This window comes from Podarcis melisellensis (genome assembly GCF_964234715.1).
Source record: "Podarcis melisellensis genome assembly, chromosome: Z".
Taxonomy (NCBI): Eukaryota; Metazoa; Chordata; class Lepidosauria; order Squamata; family Lacertidae; genus Podarcis; species Podarcis melisellensis.
The window spans coordinates 44,935,459-44,954,398 of record NC_138547.1 but is presented as its reverse complement, the minus strand read 5'-3'; the positions used below and the strand labels follow the sequence as shown (position 1 = coordinate 44,954,398).

Sequence of the window (18,940 nt, the reverse complement as noted above, 5' to 3'; positions counted from 1 at the left end):
ATACACCTGACCACAGAATTGTAGAGATGGAAGGGATCCTGAGCATCACCTAGTCCAACCCCCTGCAATGAAGGAACCTGTTCTGGATCATAGAAATAGAGCACAGGCATTGCATGCTAAAGTTCCCAGGTTCAAATCCTAATATCTCTAGGTAGGACTAGGCAAGATCCTTGTTTGAAACTGGGGACAGTGGTGGCGTGTCAGTATGACTGGGGTGGAGCACCTCAGGCCTGGGGAAAACTGCACGTTATTATTATTATTATTATTATTATTATTATTCATTAAAATTTAAATGCCGCCCTTCTCCTGAAGATTACAGGGCAGTTTACAACATAAAGCCACACAATGCATAACATAATAACAATGACAACAACAACAACAACACACACAATTGGAAAAGCCATAGATTGTTTAATCAGCTCAGCCAACGGCCTAGCTGAAGAGGAATGTTTTTGCCTGGTGCCTAAAGATATGAAGTAATACTAATAATGATGATAATAATTTATTATTTATATGCTGCCCGTCTGACTGGGCTGCCCCAACCACTCTGGGTGGCTTCCAGCAAAATATAAAACCAGAGTAATGTAGGCACCAGGCAAGTCTCCCTGGGGAGAGCATCCCATGAACACTCATCCATCCTCTTTGGCCTCTGAGTCTGACCTTGTCCACTGTGGCCCTTGGAAGGGGTCCCCAGAAGGGAATGTGGCCCCCACACTGCAAAAAGCACCGCCCCACACAGAGACGCATTGCTGCTCCTGTTTAGTGAGTGAATAGGAAGCAGAAAAGTAACGCTGTTGGTTCCAGCAACATAGGAAGTTGCCTTATGCTGCGCCAGGCCATTGGGTCAGTCTAGCTCACTATTGCCTACCTCAACAATGGGGAAGTTTTTCCTGAAGTTAGCTACATTCCCTTTGGGGCAACCAGTTGGAGGCAGGATGCTGGTGGTGGGAGGAAGTGGGGCCAAAGTGGGGCTAATCTCTCCCCACCCAACCACCTTGTCTACCACTCACCAACCAACAGGGGAGGGACAATTTTTTTTTACTACAAGGCTGGGGAATGTTTTTCGACCATGGGCAGCCTTCTGAAGGCCACAGGCTGATGATGTTTGGGACCATAGGTGAAAGCAGGCAGAGCAGAAAATGTGGGTTTTACAGGGACGCGGGTGGCGGTGTGGGTTAAACCACAGAGCTTAGGACTTGCCGATCAGATGGTCGGCAGTCCGAATCCCCGAGACGGGGTGAGCTCCCATTTCTCGGTCCCTGCTCCTGCCAACCTAGCAGTTCAAAAGCATGTCAAAGTGCAAGTAGATAAATAGGTACCGCTCCAGCGGGAAGGTAAACGGCGTTTCCGTGTGCTGCTCTGGTTTGCCAGAAGCGGCTTAGTCATGCTGGCCACATGACCCGGAAACCGTACGCCGGCTCCCTTGGCCAATAAAGCGAGATGAGCGCCGCAACCCCAGAGTCAGCCACAACTGGACCTAATGGTCAGGGGTCCCTTTACCTTTACCTTACTTCTTAGACCAGACCATCCCTCTCCATCCTCTACCCAAACAGGTAAGAGGCATTACCCGGGTTTAAGGACACATTCAGGCCAGACAAAAACAATCAGGGTGTCTAAGTAGGGACAGGAATCATAGCCTGGGGAGAGTTCTGAGGGCCAGACAGGGAGGCCTGGAGGACTAAGGTTTCCCACCCCAGATCTGGAGCAAGAAGGATCACGAGCACAGCTCCAACAACATGCCTACTGACCCTTTCCAAGAAGCAATAGCCAACTTTCTCTGGGGCTTCCACGCAGCTCTCCAGATGGTGGAGGAAAATCCTGCAAGAAAAAGAAAGAGGATGGAGAGGGTAGGAATGAAGAGTGGGTTACGTTTGCTTCCGGAACTCATTTTTAAAGGCATGGGATGGTAGAGGTGGGGAGAGACTGACAATGCAAAGGTTTGGCGGTGTCTTACTTGTTGTGAAAGTCGTAAATCTCTGGCATGTTTCCAAACAGAACATCTTTGCGGTTTTGCAAGGGGGGTGGCAAGAGAAAGGCCATGGTGGGGTTGTCCATCTCAGCTCTGTAGCCCTGCCGACAGCACAACCCCAAATGCAGTATTAGGCACACATCCAGATTCTCCGACCCCAAAAGGCCACGTTTAGTAGCATCATCACCTCTTGGTCCTAATGCTTAAAATCTCTTTGCAGTCGTGCACCAGCCCCAGAGGTGTGTTTGTTTGGCTTGTGTATTTTCAGAGTATTATGACAGTAAAAATACGCCACTGAGTGGCATGTTCAACAGGAGAATGTGACTAAGAATAATAAATGTTAAAACTGGAATGGGGAGTAGGGATAGATCAATCTGTCAATTTTGGTTTTGCTCAGTTTCACAATTTTCCCATTATTAAGTTCAGTTCCCCACATTTTCACATCAGTTTGCATTTATTTATTTTTTAAAGTAAAAAGTCCTCATGAAAATTTATCAGCATCTAGTGGGCATTTCTCCCATTATACTAATTTATTTCTGCATGTGATACTGTCTACTACAGTGGTACCTCGGGTTACATACACTTCAGGTTACAGACTCCGCTAACCCAGAAACATTACCTCGGGTTAAGAACTTTGCTTCAGGATGAGAACAGAAATCGTGCTCCGGCAGCACGGCAGCAGCAGGAGGCCCCATTAGCTAAAGTGGTGCTTCAGGTTAAGAACAGTTTAAGGTTAAGAACGGACCTCTGGAATGAATTAAGTACTTAACCCAAGGTACCACTGTATGCTTATTTCAATGTTCATCAATTTTGTATGCACAACTTTCTCCTAACATGTTTTTTGCATATTTAATCCTAATGTATATAATTATATTAATTGTTCGATTAATTTGCTTTTGCCTTATTTGTATGCTATTGTGTTTTTAATATGATTACCACAATTGTAGCATTGTCTTGAAAATATTAATGCTATTGTTATTGTGAGCTGCATTGAAATCAACATTGTTGCTGGAATACAAATATGAAATCATTTTTTTAAAAAATCATATACATTTTTGTACGCATTATTTGGTTGGAGAACTGTATTGCCAAATACAGAGAAGTTTGACTTTCTAAGGGCATTTTGGTTTGTGTATTGCTTCAGGAAGTGTGAATTAGGCTAAAACGTGCACAAAACTGAATTCCTCCTCATCCTGCGCATCTGTTAGCATCTAGCTTACTTGGAGTCAGATACAGAAGTAAAATAAGCATCACAGATACATCTAAGGGTGAAGCAAGAAGAAACAAAGGCACACTTACCATCAAAATGGTGAACAACTCCTCAACGTAAACCCGCTCAGTTTCTATAAGCTCGTTTATCACATAGCTAAAATGAAGAAGGGGGGGGGGGAATCAAGGTTGAGTACATGCAGAAATTCCACAAAGAGCTGGGAAAAAACAATAGCATGTGCTTTCTAAATGTGCAAGAATTTATTGGAGGAAGAAAAACATAAATATTCTAGTCCTCATGTTACAAAGATGTGCTTGAAAGGGTGAGAGTAAAGCCTGGTTATTCCTCACCCCCTCCACCCCACTGAAGGGGCATACATTTTGCTTTGGATGAGGCCTAATCATCACAGCAAGGCCAAGGTCGTTCTTTGAATGCTTTGAGTAAAAGGGACAGAGAACTTTCCCAGGGTTAGTTTGCATGACTAGCAGAGAAGTTGGTGGATTTAAAAGGGGCTGAAGAATACCTTTTTAATATGTCTAAACTGTCTTCACTTTCTGATATGCAGAACTGCAGCGAATTCCTTTTCTCCTGATAATCGTGCATCACTTCAATCTGGAAGGAAACAATATGCTTTAGGAAGAGGAAAAATAATAATAAAAAAAGCTTTGAAGTGACAACTTGAAGCCTGCTATTTTAAAATGATTCATGTGCTGCTCTAAACGTGAACTTGCATTTTGCAATGCACTAGTGGGGTACATCGCTGTTAGAGGAACCTTTTGCAGCTTGGGGGCCTCATTCCCCAGAGGACAACTTTATGGTGGCCACACAACTGCGGTTGGGGGCAAAAAGAAATAAAAGTGCAGCCAGAGGCAAAAAAAGGGGGGAGCAGTGCAACAGATGTGATTTTCACCTTTGTACATCATGCAACATTCCAGCAATGTAAAAAGCCAGAGGTTTCCAAGCACATAATAAGCATAATTACTGATCAAGGATTTATTGCACCTAGGCAAAAGTAGACAAGGAGGTCACAGAGCATGACCAACAAATAGGAGTCAAAGAGGGCTGGGTGGGTAGGGGCTACATTTGGTCCCAGGTCTGGAGTTCCCCATCCCTTGCTTACTGTCTAGAATCTGACACAGGAGAGTCAACGGAAGAAGGGGAAGGAAATAGTAGCAGGATGGAAGAATATGGCCTGGTTTGTGCACCACTATTTCCTTCCCCTTCTTCTGTTGACTCTCCTGTGTCAGATTCTAGACAGTAAGCAAGGGATGGGGAACTCCAGACCTGGGACCAAATGTAGCCCCTACCCACCCAGCCCTCTTTGACTTCTATTCGTTGGTCATGTTCTGTGACCTAAACCAAAGTTTAGTGCTACATGAATGAGCTTGAGTAAGCTTGCTCATCTCCTTCCCCTCTCTTCCCCTAGCACAGACTCAAGGAGTAGAAGCATCTGCTTCCTAATTTAAACAAACCACTGCCTAAAGCAGCCCACTCTACGCTATTGTTAGCTTAAACTCCGGCTCTTTGAAACAAGAGAAGATCAAACCATGGTTTCTGAACCAAGATTGTTAAATAAACCATAGTTTAAAACAACTTCCGCACCTCAGACTGGATTCAGCAACAAACTGTGGTTAGTTTACACTCGGAGGAAAATGCTTCCGATCTCCAAGCCATACCAAAGGATCAATGAGCCATGATCCAACGGCTTATCCAGGTTAGTTTATGTAGCACTAATTTAAAGCTTGGTTTGGGCATTTCGTCTGTACCAGGCAAGTGAGTAGGTATAAGACTGCACTGATAAAACTTCTGTCCCATTTACACATTTTAGCTATGTGGTCATGTCCATCTTGTTTTTTTATGCTTGTTCTGGACAAGGAGTGTCAATGCTACATGAAAAGATGTGGTTTGAGGGGCACTTTGTTAATAGTATGCAGGGTTTCCCTCAAAGTCATTCCATTGACTATGGTATGTAGCCAAAACAGCACCAACCATGCACAACAGAGAGGAATCAAGCACAACAAGGATAGAGCATGTTCAGTGTCCTTAGAATGCTCAGCATCTATTGCAAGTAGGGAGACTGAAGTTGGTGAGGAATGGAATGGAGTCCCTTAGAAAAGGGCATGGCTGGTTGGATGGCAGGTAGAAACACGGAACAGGACCATTCCACATTGATTTTGTGGACGTCACACTTGTACTTAAACATTTTTAATCACCTACCTTGCGGGAACTTTGAGATTTCCTTGAAGTCTTCTTCCCAGGCAGTGAGATATCAAATGAGAATTTCAAACTGGAATTAAAATCTACACCTTGGACATAAGAAAAAGAAGAAAGGCAGATTATAGTCTACAAGTTACAGATTACTTTTGTCCAAAGGAATTACATTAAACTACATTACACCACCTGTTTAAAAGGTAGATATGTTCAGTTAGTTAATGCTGGAAACAAAATAGATGTGAGTGTGTTCCTGTGTGCACACATGTTTAACAAACAGGATGAAACATTTTAAAAGAGAAAAAAAAGTTATTGGGGGGAACTATTAATTATAACAAAAGATTTGAAAATAAATAAATGGCGTTTAGGAAACAAAAGAATTTTTTTACTAAGTAATCACACAGAATTTGAAATGAATAAAATCTGAGATTAAAAGTTAAAAATTCATAATCTGACAAGGTACCAGGAAAAGGTCTGAAGCATCCTATTTTGCTTTACTGCCTCTTCAAGTTGCATTTTTATTTTTTATTAAATTTGTATACCACCATTCATCTGCAGATCGCAGGGCACTGGGTTATATCCTACTCGGAGTAGACCCATTGAAGTGGCTACATTTGGACTATTTAAATGTCACTACTCTTGACTGTTGTTAAGCTGGCCATTATTTGATTTATTTTGTACATAACTCTGAGATCTAATATTATCATTATTCATTTATATACCTCTTTTCACTCCAAAAGCCCCCCCCCAAAAAAAGAAGAGTGGCTAATAATATTTTAATAAACAACAGATAATGTGCTATATCCAGCTTTGATGGCATTTCTTGGGCAATTAAATTTCCCACGCAAACCTGCACCATCAAGCCACCATATTGTTGTGGAGCTAGCATTTATTCATGCAAAACTTTATTTGTTTAAAGTACTTCTACACCAAACTTTAGCTTAAAAACACCCAGGACATCAATCAATCAATCAATCAATCATTTAGAAACACTCCTAAAAAACTACAATTCCCGGGATTCTTTGAGGGTAGCCATGATGTCTGTTTAGAGTGGTATAAAACTGCTTTAAACTCATAATGCAGCTGGACCACACTGAAAGGATTTCTGGATATAATGGAAGGGTGGAAATACTGATAAGGTTACACATATCACTCTACCCAGGCCAAGTCCTTGAATGCACATATTTCCTATAAAATCTAACCATATATATTTTCTATGTTAAAAAGAATCTAAAATAAGAAAGGAAAGGCAGTGGAGATCCTTTCCAGGAGAAGATGCAACTGAGGAAGAAAAGGAACAATATCTAATTTTATTGACATAGATAAGTGTTGAATATCCGTTAGATAGAAGAAGCACCTTTAATGAAGTAATGGGCAAAGGATGTTGGGAGAAAAACAGACGCAGAAGAATGCAAACAGATATGAAGAGAAGCTGCCCCATCTTCAAACTGCGCTGTTGCAAAAATAAAACGGTTACAACATTACTACTTCCACAAGGTCTCATTGATGTCGGACAGCATCATCAGAAAGAAAATCCCAAATAAGGTAGAGGGTTTTAACTGCATTTGTCCGGCTGCCTACAACCTCTTAAAATGACAGGCAGCACTTCTGTGAGAGATCCCTAAGGATGTTAACTGGGAGAAACCCTAAATCAGCATATACCAAACACATAAATAGCACAATCCCAGTTTGGGCTGGACAACCAGTGGTTTGCTGAGCACAAATGACAGTTCCCAGGGGGTTCAATAAAATGATCGTTTCTGCTGACAGTCTGAGATTACAGAAATCAAAACGTCTTGTTCACATGTTACACTGAACACAGGTAAAAGCTGTCTATGCATGTATAACTATTGATATGAAAGAGTGTTACACTTGCAGATTTGCACAGCTTAGCTGTATCAAAACAGACTGTGGACTCATCTATACAGCTGCAAATATAATGTTTTAGGTGTGTTTTAAGTGCATTATACAAATGTGGCACTAGATGGCGAGGATGAGCTTAGGGCAAATTCAATATATTTTTCAAAACATTTTTTTATTTAAAAAAGGCAATTTCGCAACGTTTTTTATATGTGTCTAGATTCTACCTGTGTTATCATTGAATGTCACATGTGAATAAGTGCATAAATGTACAGCTCAACTATTTGTGTACATGGATTGTTTACTCATTGAATGTAACATGTGAACAGCCTTGGAGGGCCACCTGCAAACCAAAACACTTTGCCTGAGAGCTGTCCTGTACTGTAGTTGGCGCACCCACAGGAATGTAGTCCTCCTTTAAGGTAGAGGGACCCCTGACCATTAGGTCCAGTTGTGGCCAACTCTGGTGTTGCAGCGCTCATCTTGCTTTACTGGCCAAGGGAGCTTTCGAACTGCTTTTGGGCTGCTAGGTTGGCAGGAGCAGGGACCGAGCAATGGGAGCTCACCCCGTCACGGGGATTCAAACCACCAACCTTCTGATCGGCAAGCCCTAGGCTCTGTGGTTTAATCCACAGCACCACCAGCAGCCCAGTAGTCCTCCTTTAGAAGACATCTAAAATCTTCAAGCAGAAGTTCCTCTCCAGCAATCACACTGCACACTTATGTCTCCCATTATGTAAAGAGTGGGCAGAAAGCAGTCACATATTAAAAGTGCAATACAGATGAATAATTCAGATTGCAAAAGGGATTCCCTCCATACCATATTAAGTGGAGGCTACGAGAGATATAAATAACAATCAGTTTGGGTTATTTTTTGAAGACACTGTAGGGTACTTAAAGAACACACTCTAGTCTGAGGACTAGAGAAGGAAAAGACGTTGGTGCCCTCCACAGTTAGCTTCACTCTCTGATCACACATACAAAGAAATCTACGACATTATCAAGCCCATTCTCATTCAATCTTCCCCACGGTTACCTAATGAACATTTCTGAATGACGTAACTTTAAAAGCAGGTTACCATGTTTGGGGGAAAACAAAGGAGATTTCGACCGGGGTGGGTTTTCTGGCCGTGGGGCTACCAGCTGCACTGGGCGTGCTTGTTTGTCCGCTAGCTTTTTGAAGCACGCCTGCCTGTTCTCGAACATGCTCCGCACATTCTCAAGCTTCATCTGGACCATTTGTATCCGAGCCTGCAGATTCCAAAAAGGAAAACCCCATAAGCAAATCTTGCAGAATTGGCTTGTCACATATCACGGGTGTTTGATCAAGCCCAGCTCCTGTGAAGCGGAGGTCAGTTTGAGACACAATATTGGATCTCCTAGTAGTTCAGGCTAGTGATCAGCTCTAATCTGGAAGCCTCCATAAGAGTCAGGGACCCACTTTGGCGTAAAGCCTAGGAGGCAACCCCAGCCTAGGCCAACAAGCTTAATTGCTCCAGTATTTTCAGATTGTTGGATTCAAGGCTAGCACACTGTGTAGTGGAGCTCTTGCTATCACAGCCAGCACGAATGTGATTCCTCTACCACGGGCCTACCTTTAGTTCAGGAGTTAAGATGGGCTCAAAGTCAGAGTACAGGGTTTGTGGGTCAGCATATAAATGCAGCGAAGAACTCTCAAGGAAATTCTCTATGTCTTGGAGAGCTTTCTGGGCACCTTCTCGAGACTGGCATTTATCCATCTGCTGGTTGGCTAGAAGGTAGGCTCCTTCATCGCAGCACTCCAGGGCCTGGTGAAAAAACATGAGTAGGAACAGGTTGGTGGTCATGCCTAGGGTAATGACCAACTGGCAGTCTGTAGGCAGCAGTGGACTTCCCCTCTCCCATCTGTTATGAACAGGCTTAGAGGACAGGAGGAGATTCAAGGTCTCCAATGTCCTCTTCCAACCAGCTCCAGCAACTGCCTAACCCTCTTATTCTGCTGCATTGTTGTCATCATGTGCTTTGCATCCAGTGCCAGGAAAATCACAGGTCACCCTTATTAAGGAGACCTCCTACACTGTCCTAGACAGAAGAGGTGGCTCTTTTATCATTCTCTGTGAGGGTGACTCCTCCATAGCTTCTCCTGTTCCACAGCCATGCTTTGGCATGCAATTGCAGAATCAGCTATGAGCTCTTAAAGGGAGGGGCAGTGGAAGAGAAGGTCCTGTCTGTAAGTCTGAGTAGAGCTAGGCCATAAGACCTGCAAAAGCAGCCAGAACTTCCAGGATTCCCAAGCGTTTCCCAAGTGCTGTTGTTGGTCTATGGAGGAGAGAAAAGGGAGCCAGATATAACTCGGCTAGCCGCATGAGAAGACCCCCTGAGGTTTCTTGCAGAGCTGAGGCTTCTTGGAGACCAGTAAGACCTGCAGCAGCAGTTGGAAGTTATTTGTTAATTAAATTCCAAAATACAACACCAAAAAATAAACCTCTATATCTAATTTTTCTTTCTTATATTGAATTTGCTAATTGTTTATATTTTTTGTCCAATTTGAATTTATTGAATATGTGTTGTAAATTGACTTCTCTCCCCCACCCCAAAGCTTTTGATGATTGATTACAGGCTGCTTTGGGCACAGAGTTCACTGTGGAAAGGCAGCATTTAAATGCCTCTGGTCCACTGCAGAGCAACATCTTCTGCAGCTCAGCCTGCAATTTCCTATGAGACCTGTCCAGGGTCCTGATCTGCCTTGCCTTGGCCAGATCAGACCGGATCTTGACAATTTCTACCACTTCCCTTGCAAGCCCCAAGGCCTGTGGTCCTGATCTCCCCTGTCTCTTGACATTTAACAGGCAGCCTGTGTGGTTTGAAATCAACTGTGCAGGCAAAGGCATCCCACTTTGAACACCCCAGTGAGTAGCCAACTGTCAAGGCTCGCAAAGTGGCAGTACCAGCAAAAACAAACATACAAAAACACCCTTTCATTCCAGCCATGGCTTTTCCTGTGCCACAGCTGGTATCATTGATGGGAATGGCTGGGCCAAATAGGGACACCTAATTAATAATAATAATAATAATAATAATAATAATAATAATAATAATTTATTATTTATACCCTGCCCATCTGGCTGGGCTTCCCCAGCCACTCTGGGCGGCTTCCAAAAATATATATTAAAATACTGTAATACATCAAACATTAGGCTCCAGACTGGAGGTTCCCTGCTCCTGGCCTACAAAATTAGAATCCTGAACCAACAATAAGTCAACCAGGATGATGGAATAGTATAATTTCATCTTCTTCTACGTTATCTATTCTGGGGAGGAGGAAGGAGCTATGTGGGACACTGAAGCCTCAGAAATGCTATTTAGCCTTCCCTCTGGCTTCTTTAATTTTGAGAAGGCTTCACTCCTACACTTGCAAACTTGTAAATTAAAACTGGGGTTCTGTGGCTAGTAGCCCATCCTGCCCTCCTGCAGGATCACAGCAGATGCACAGCTCCATCCTTTGCCATGCAGAGTTGGACTCTGAAAGCAACGCTCTGTCATTCATTCACTGTGTCTGGAGGTCCACCTCTGGACATTACCTGCTGCAGAGAAGTGAGAAGCTCCAAGGTTCTTTGGAGCTGGTTGTGCTTCCTTTTGATCTCCTCCAGCAAGATATCCGAATGGTGCCGCAGCTCATTACACTGCTGGCAGATCAAGTTGAGGGCGTAGTGGTGGTTGGTTGCCAGCTGGTGCCCATGAAGGATCACAACCTGAGCCTTCCCTGTCAACTCCTATGTAACATCCAAATAAAAGAGGGGGTAGGAGTTATATTTCTAGACTGTGTGAGGCAGAAGGGTCCCCATGCGGCCTCACAGGCCTCTCTATCTAGCCCTCAAAGCTCTTCCCAGGCAACACCTTCTCTCCCCAGTCACACACTGTCCCTAATTCACAGCCTCTTTGAGTGTTGTTTCCTGGCTGGAATGTGTCCTTGAACTCTGATCATGCCCCTTGCATGTGAGGATGGAGGAAAAATGTGAGAGAAAGCAGCCTACTGCACAAAGGCAATGCTTACAGTTGTTGCTCTGCCAACTTTTGTCCCTTGTGTCATCCGCTGAAGAGATGTCAGAGTGCCCCCCCCCCCACCTCTAGCTATCCTGGCCAATAGTCAGGGGTCTTGGAAGCTGTAGTACAGCACCATGGAACACCTCTCCATCCCTGCTCTAGGTGGGTTAGGATGGCTGTTCCTCACTGACACCAATTGGATGGCGCTCTCACCTGTGCCATTTTGTTCAAGTTTTCCAGATCCAACACCTTCTGTTTTACTTGAGAGACATTATCTCCAGTATCCGGCAGCTCCCTTTGCTTCTCCATTAAAAATTCAATGGCTTTACTGAGCTAAAAGGAAGAGGAAATTTTGTCAAAAAGAAAAACAAAAACAGGAGGGGCACAATATTATTTAAAGCACAGAAGGGGAACACAGAAGTGTTCCCCTCATGTGGTCTACACATCCCTCTTTGCTCTGTTTTCACTTGAAAGTGTTATGTTTGAGCAAGGAAGACATCTGAAGCTAAACAAGCAGAGAATGGGGGTGGCGGGGGTGGTCTTCTGCCCACCAATGGCTCCAGCTCCACACATCAAAGGAGTCACGCCCCCCCCCCATGACATCTCCTGCAGATTAAAGGCCCTTTGCAGGGGGAAAAGGTCCTCTATACCTTTCAAGCACATAGTAGTTGAAAGCTACTGTGTGGGTCGAATGAATATTAAAAAACGCCAGCAATAGTTTCTTAGCCAAGGCTGATGGGGTGGGGGCCTCATCCTACCTCTTGGAAATGTTGCTCGAATTTCCAAAGCTGCAAATACTGCTCCATCTTCAGCTGATGTTTCTCCCAGAATCCATCAAAAGCAATTTCCATTTCATGTAACTGTGCAAGCAACCTTTTTTTCACAAGAGGGAGCTGATTTAGTTATCCATTAAAAAAAGTACTATGTAACCCAAGAAAATCATTAATAAAAACAATAAAAAAACCTCAACTGCATTTCTACCAAGTGGTCCCAAGCCATTAAAAAAAGACATTTTTACAAAGAGCTCAACCCCTTAAAAAGAAAAAGAAAAAAGCAGGCACCTTTTAGACTTCACACGATGTCCCTGATGTGGCATCGTCAGAAATTTAAATGGACTCCAGCCACCCAAAGCCTATTTGGACTGCTGAGGACTGGAAACTCCAGAATCCACCAAGGTGCTTTGCCAAGCCCCCACCCCCCCCGAAAACAACCCTTAGGTGTTGCTGCAACCTCCTTTCACCAGGGAACAAATTGTAGCTTGCCCAAGGTAAAAGAAGGCTGTCCCATTCAGAGGTGGTGCAGGTGCAAGACAGGTGAGGATGTTTCCATTGCACACAGAGAAGAAGAGGTTGTATCCAAGGTGGTGGCTTGCCTGCTTGCCCCCCCCCCCATAACTTTTGCCATTGCTGGGGGGTGGGTGGGAATGCACTCCAATGGAGTGCCTACCTGACCCCAGGCACACGGCTGCTTTCTTCCCCAACAGGAATGGAAGAGCATCTTCCAACCATCACAGACAACATCAAGCTAGATGGACTGTATAAAGATAATTTCCTGTTCGTATTTGGGGGGGGGGGAGAGCTATTGCTCGGTGGTAGGGCTTCCACATGCAGAAGGTTCTAGGTTCAATTCCCAGCATCTCCAAGTAGGGCTTGGAACATAGTACCCAGCCATTGTGACTAGCAGTCATTGATAGCCTTTATCCTTAAGTTCTCCTGTGCACATCAGGAGCAGAGAGTGCTCTTATACTCTAATCCTTCTTATGGGTTCCCAACAGGCATCTGCTTGGCCACTGTGAGAACAGGATGCTGGACAAGATGGGTCATTGGCATGATCCAACAGGGTTCATCTTATGTTTCTATGCTTTCAATGGGCAAGACAGTGATCCTAGTCAACAGCTTTTAAAATGTGCATGATGCTCAACATGCTCACCGATTGACAGTCTCCCAGTCACCAGATCTCTCCTGTGGTTCCTCTTTGTCAGGTTCATCCATGTCAGGTTCCTCTAAACTACACAGCAGCATGTTTCCTTCTTTGGTCACTGTCGTAATATCTTCCTGCAGCATGTATAATAAGCACTGCTGATTAATATGTCACCAGAACCACCATGGTGGTCTTCCGTTTCCAACTCAATGAGGTGTCAAGGACCACAACTCCAAAAGGAGCCCTCTGAACCCAACCCTCAGCTGGAATCAAATCTACAGCACATCTGCAATTGCACCTGCTCAGATCAGTCCCTTGCCCCTGGGTATATTTAGCTTGCAGAAGAGAAGACTAAGGGAAGACATGGTCTTCCCTTAGAGAAGAGAAGACTAAAGGAATACATGGTCTTCAAATATATGGTGGGGCTGTCATGCAGAAGATGAAGCAAATTTCACCTCTGTTGTTCTAGATGGCATAACTAGAAATATTGAGAACTAGAACCGTCTAATAAAAACTGAATATGTGTTTTATACTGATCAGCAACAGGACCAGGGGGCTGGACTCTTCCATTGTATTTCCCCATCAATTTTACTGTTTGTGTGAGTGGACCCACAAAAATCGTAGATGACAAATAGCCATAATCTGCCTGGAAGTGGGAGAAATGAGCAACTGGGACCCTGCCTGCTGTATAAGCAGTCCCTCACACAGCAAACTTAGGCACACTTCAAGAGCCAGTTTGCTCTCATTTCAGTTTAGGTATCACGGCTGCTTTTACAGGCACTCTAAACATAATGCCAAGCTCTCCATCAGCCTTATGTTAGGAAGCAGATATGTGCACAAAGGTCCAAGCAGCTTCTATGGAAGAGACACAAACATGGAGCTGCGCCATCCATTTTGATCCATCATGACTGCTCTGCTGTGTACCTGAAACATACCACAACTGCTGGATGGGATGCAGGTCTAGCAAATAATAATAATCACATTTTTGTATGCAGTTTGAACAAATACACACATTTTTGTTAAGCCGTTTTCCCTAATATAACACATTTTTTGTTTGGTGTTTTATACATACAATTATATGCATACTTTACTCTGACATGTGCATTTTGGTCTATATTACTTGATTGGGGAACCACAATGCAAAATCCAGAGAACTGTGGATTTTGAAGGTTGTGTTTTGTCTTGGAAACTGCAATTAGGTAGTTTCACCTTCCAATGAGAACTGAATCGACTCCCCCCTCCCCCGAGTCCCTGGTCAGAGATGCTATAGTTGAGGCAAGATCTCTATACAGAGTTCAAAATCAGAACGGGCAACACTATTTCCTACTCTGTAATTTTGGATTTCCTTGCTCGTAGGCAGAGTGTAAGTCTAAGGAGGCAGAAGGTAATGCAGTATTTGCTTGTGAAACTTTGTATGTACCATGTGCCTTTCTGAAGTTGTAGAAATAAGAAACAAGGAATGACAGCTGGGGCCGAGACACCTAGTTTAAGAAATCACGATCAATCACTTCAAAGTGGCAGGATTAATAAGATAGATGCAGTTTGAGCAGGAGTAAAATAATTGCGTTGAATAATTGCTTTGATGAATGGACTGGATTTCCTTGTCCCTTCACCCATCAAACATGGCAGCCTTTAGCTAGCAAATAGTGATTCCAGGACAATAATATACCATAGCACAGGGGCAAAAGCAAGGAAAGGAAAGCAGGACAGCGAAATGTCATTTCCCCCCTTACATCCCAACCTGTTTATTGTACAGTTGCTTGTGTGGAGATCATATGATGCTCCCCCCGCCCAACACCTGCTAGGGAACTAGGTGTGTTGCAGAACCCCTTCACATCTAAATGCAATCTGAATTTGGTCTATGGTCAGAGGCAGTAATGGTTCTGAATACCAGTCGCTGGAAACCAGGGGAGGGAAGAGTGCTCTTATGCTCAGGTCCTGCTTTCCGGTTTCTCTTGGGGGCATCTGGCTGGCCACTATGAGAACAGGATGCTGGACTAGATGGGTCATTGGCCTGATCCAGCAGGCTCTTCCTAGACCCTTAAGCTAGTGTGCGATTGAGTCCCACCCCCCCAAAAAGTCTAGAATTGCTTCTCACCCCCGCACCAGTGCTTTACTCTAATTGTGCAAACCTAAATCTCCATTATGGGATTGAACCCTTCCTGCAAAACAGTTATCGAGTCTGGAGGTGACCAAAGTTTTTCACAGGATCAGGTAGTTTCAGATGCAACTTGCCTTCAGCTGATAGTATTTCTCTGTGCGCAGTGCCAGGATGCGTTCAATTGAGTAGGCATCATCTGGGAGCTCTGTTTCTGCCAGCTCCATGCCAAAGGATTGCAACATCTGGGCAATTTCCTTCACTGTTAGTGCAAAGCTTTCTATGGCCTGGGGGAGAAAGTTTTCTGTTAATCAGCTTGGCGTGCCGCTTGGTGCTTAAGCTTGATAAAAGCAGCAGTGAGGTGTTTATTTATATAGTTGCTTATTTTCATTTAGGAATTGCTTCCCCTGGTGGATTTGCAATGGACAACACAAAAGCATCGGCAATAAAAACATATTCAGGTCCAATACAGGTATAGACTGGGATAAAAACAAATCTGCACTTTAAAGGATGTTTAGAAAACCAAGGTGTTCCGTAGGCACAAATAGATAATGGAGACTTTCAGACCAGGGGGCTTCCAAATGGCAGGTGCTGCCACACTAAAGGTGTGATTTCCACACACCATGCACCTCCTGATGATATGGTACCTGCAGGAGAAGGCCCTCTCCTGCAAAGTGCAGTGATTGGTTGGGTATATAAGTGGTGAGATGATGAGCTTTGTACACCAGCATGTCCTGCTAACTGAACACAATGCGTTCTCTGGAAATCGTTCATTAGGTGAGCAATTCCACTGATTGCTAGAGGGTAAATTCTAATGTGTTCCTGACCAAGGAACTTTGACCCCACCCAAAAGCCAAAGAAATCCTCAGGAAACCACAGGAGAACCCAGAAAAGTTTATCTCTGGTTTGTCTGATCACTCTCCCTCCCTCAGCCAACCAGCGAAAGGCAAACAAGGAAGTAAAAAATGCTCTCTGTTCTGATATCTGAATCAGCAGTGTTCAGGTACTGTGTTTGGATATGCGAATTTTCACATAGCGAATGTTCATAGAGCGGGACCTACATACACCTACAACTTAGTTCAGCTGTTTTTGGAAGGACTGAAGTTCACCACAGCTCTGTGGCAGAGCAATTTACTTTGCATGCAGAACACTCCAGGTTACATCCCAGGGATCTCCAGTTAAAAGGGATCTAGCTAATGATGGGAAGTCCCTTTTCTCTTCAGGACCCTGAGAAGCTGCTGGCAGCCAGAGTACTAACACGGGTAGCCAACATGCTGCACTCCAGATATTAGTAGACTCCAGCTCCCATCATCTCTGACTAGTGCCCTTGCTGAGGCTGGTGGGAGCTGGAGTCCTGGATGGTAACTTCATGAACTTCCCGTTGCATGGTCCAGAATTACCTAAGGTATGTTATAATTTTGCATATATGCTATAGCCTGTGGCACCTACTCTCTCCACTTGCCAATGCTGCATACCTCTTTGCCTCCCCCTCCATGACCGAACCCCCTCCCTTGAATCTTTACCTCTGCTCCCTATTCCTCACAGCTTGCACCAAGCCCATTGCCCTAACACCCACCCCTGTCTCCTCAAGCTCCACCCCCTTTTAAAGGGGGGAGGCATTTCACACTTTTACTTGCTAAACCACTGTGTGAAGGGCCTTCCCGCTCTGTTAAACCTTGCTGCAGGCATGCGTAGCCACTCTCCTAGGTGTACCTGCAGTTCCTCACACCACAGTTGACGTGGCACGTGAAATGCAGAGCATGATGACGCCTTACATTTTTATGTATATAAGAAGATATTACACACACATTTACAACAGCATTAATGGGAGGAACATACTGTTCTGAAGATGACCCATTCGCTATGGCAATACTCCAAGGTGCCCCCAAATTCAGGTGTTAACTGCTTTTCATCGATGTATGTCAGCAAGTCACTGACCGAACTCAGCATTACAACCTGGGGGAAGAGAAAAGGGGGAAATAGACCTGTAGCTTAATATTCACAGGGTTAGATTCCTGATTCTGCAGGAGTCATTTCACTGCCAGCACATGTATTCATTTAATCAGCCTTGCAATTAGCCAACCCCAGGCCCAAAACCAAAGATTCCAGAGCCCAGAGTCACCCAATGAAGATGAAAGGTTGGAAATTCAGGGCAGACCAAAGTACTTTGTCACACAGTGTGTGGTTAAACTGCGGAGGCCTCCCCAACAACACATGATGGCAACCTAGTCAACCTACTACTCAGAAGCCTTTAAACAGGGACTAGAGATGGGTGGATCTGTCCATTTTGGTTTCTCTTCATTTCTCATTTTTCTACTCTTATGTTCAGCTCTCCGGATTTCCTCAGTAGTTTGCAACTTTTAAAAAGCAAAAGTATGTACACATTTGTATGCAATGGCGCCTTATGTACATACCTTTGCAAAGCAATTTACCCTAACGTTACACGTGTTGTATATTGCTTTCATGAACACAGACATTTTTATGTGCATTTTGCCTTCGTAGATGCACTTTTGTACACAATACTCGGCTGGAAAACTACATTTCCAAATTTGGAGAACTGCAAAGTTCAAAGGGTGGCTATGTTTCAGTTTGCACCCTCCTCCTTCCCAAAGCCGAGTCTGGCTCAAGGTAGAATGCATGCATTGCAAGCCAAAGTCCAAGTCCAAGGTTTATCTCCTTTACAAGAGGCAGTACCCAATGACAGAGCCATACAGATCAGGCAGGCAGGCAGGCTCGCCACACTCTCTTTGGCCCTTGATACCTTGGGGCAGGGGAAGCAATCTGCAATATGGGACACAACTGTGTGGTAGAGAAAGAACGTACTGTTCAGAGCATTCTCACTCAGAAAAACTCTGAGCTCCAGATGTATCCCAACTTTAAAGCTATAATTCAGGGGTGCAGGAGCCTGCAGTCCTCCAGATATTGTTGAACTACAACTCCCATCCTCCCTGATCATTAGAAAGGCTTCCAGGGGCTGATGCGAGTTGGGGGCCCCACCCCTTTGCCAGATAAACGGCCTGCCAGAGCTTTTAAATATAAATGAATTTAACACTTCACCTCCATTTTTAGCATCATCTTCTAAAGCCCATAAAATGCTTGAGGTTGGTGTTTTGTACGTGTGTGTGTGATTGTCATTTGTATTCACTGTCATTTTAAACAAATGCATTGCAGCTGAACAACAACAGGGAAGGAAAATTCCCTGCAGGTAAAGCTGCAGAGTACAAAAGACAGGGGTGATGCTGTGACAGCAGGTGTGATACCGGCAGTTTGAGCAGGAAGTCCTCTTGGCTAAACCGAAATCCAATGTCGGTGAAAGTGCGCTGGAAGAATCCGGTGGGGCGCAGGACCATCACTAGGTGCAAGTTGCCGGGAAATGAGGCCTGTGTGGGGAGAAACCAGAGAGCCAGTATTACATACAGAGAGTTCTCCACTATCGAGAGGAAAGTCAGTTTAGAAAATCAGCAAAGATGTTAACCTCCTGTTTTTCCAGCAATATGGCTGCAAACTTTGATACTGTTTTGTGTTTGTGCTTATTAAGGAGTCCAAGGTGGTTCTCCTGCTCCCCATTCCATCCTCACAACAAGCCTGTGAGGTAGGTTAGGCTGAGGTGGCTGGCCCAAGGTCACCCAATGAGCTTCATTGGCTGAGT

General features: G+C 44.3%; 1 protein-coding gene across 4 annotated transcripts in view; it reads right to left on the bottom strand.

Moving 5' to 3' along the window:
- MCF2 (MCF.2 cell line derived transforming sequence) overlaps nucleotides 1–18,940 on the bottom strand; it is a 72,979-nt gene that overhangs the window by 22,550 nt on the left and 31,489 nt on the right. For 3 of the 4 annotated variants that reach the window (XM_081897227.1, XM_081897230.1, XM_081897229.1), the window contains 14 exons: nucleotides 18,552–18,671; nucleotides 17,131–17,247; nucleotides 15,425–15,578; nucleotides 13,203–13,323; nucleotides 12,032–12,146; nucleotides 11,487–11,606; nucleotides 10,811–11,002; nucleotides 8,846–9,037; nucleotides 8,330–8,501; nucleotides 5,397–5,485; nucleotides 3,703–3,791; nucleotides 3,269–3,335; nucleotides 1,955–2,070; nucleotides 1,749–1,818 (listed from right to left, as the gene is read on the bottom strand). In XM_081897227.1, the coding sequence (XP_081753353.1) occupies nucleotides 1,749–1,818; nucleotides 1,955–2,070; nucleotides 3,269–3,335; nucleotides 3,703–3,791; nucleotides 5,397–5,485; nucleotides 8,330–8,501; nucleotides 8,846–9,037; nucleotides 10,811–11,002; nucleotides 11,487–11,606; nucleotides 12,032–12,146; nucleotides 13,203–13,323; nucleotides 15,425–15,578; nucleotides 17,131–17,247; nucleotides 18,552–18,671 (1,734 nt within the window). Of the gene's footprint in view, nucleotides 1–1,748; nucleotides 1,819–1,954; nucleotides 2,071–3,268; nucleotides 3,336–3,702; nucleotides 3,792–5,396; nucleotides 5,486–8,329; nucleotides 8,502–8,845; nucleotides 9,038–10,810; nucleotides 11,003–11,486; nucleotides 11,607–12,031; nucleotides 12,147–13,202; nucleotides 13,328–15,424; nucleotides 15,579–17,130; nucleotides 17,248–18,551; nucleotides 18,672–18,940 lie in introns of all 4 variants that reach the window. The other variant, XM_081897228.1, reaches the window with a different exon arrangement.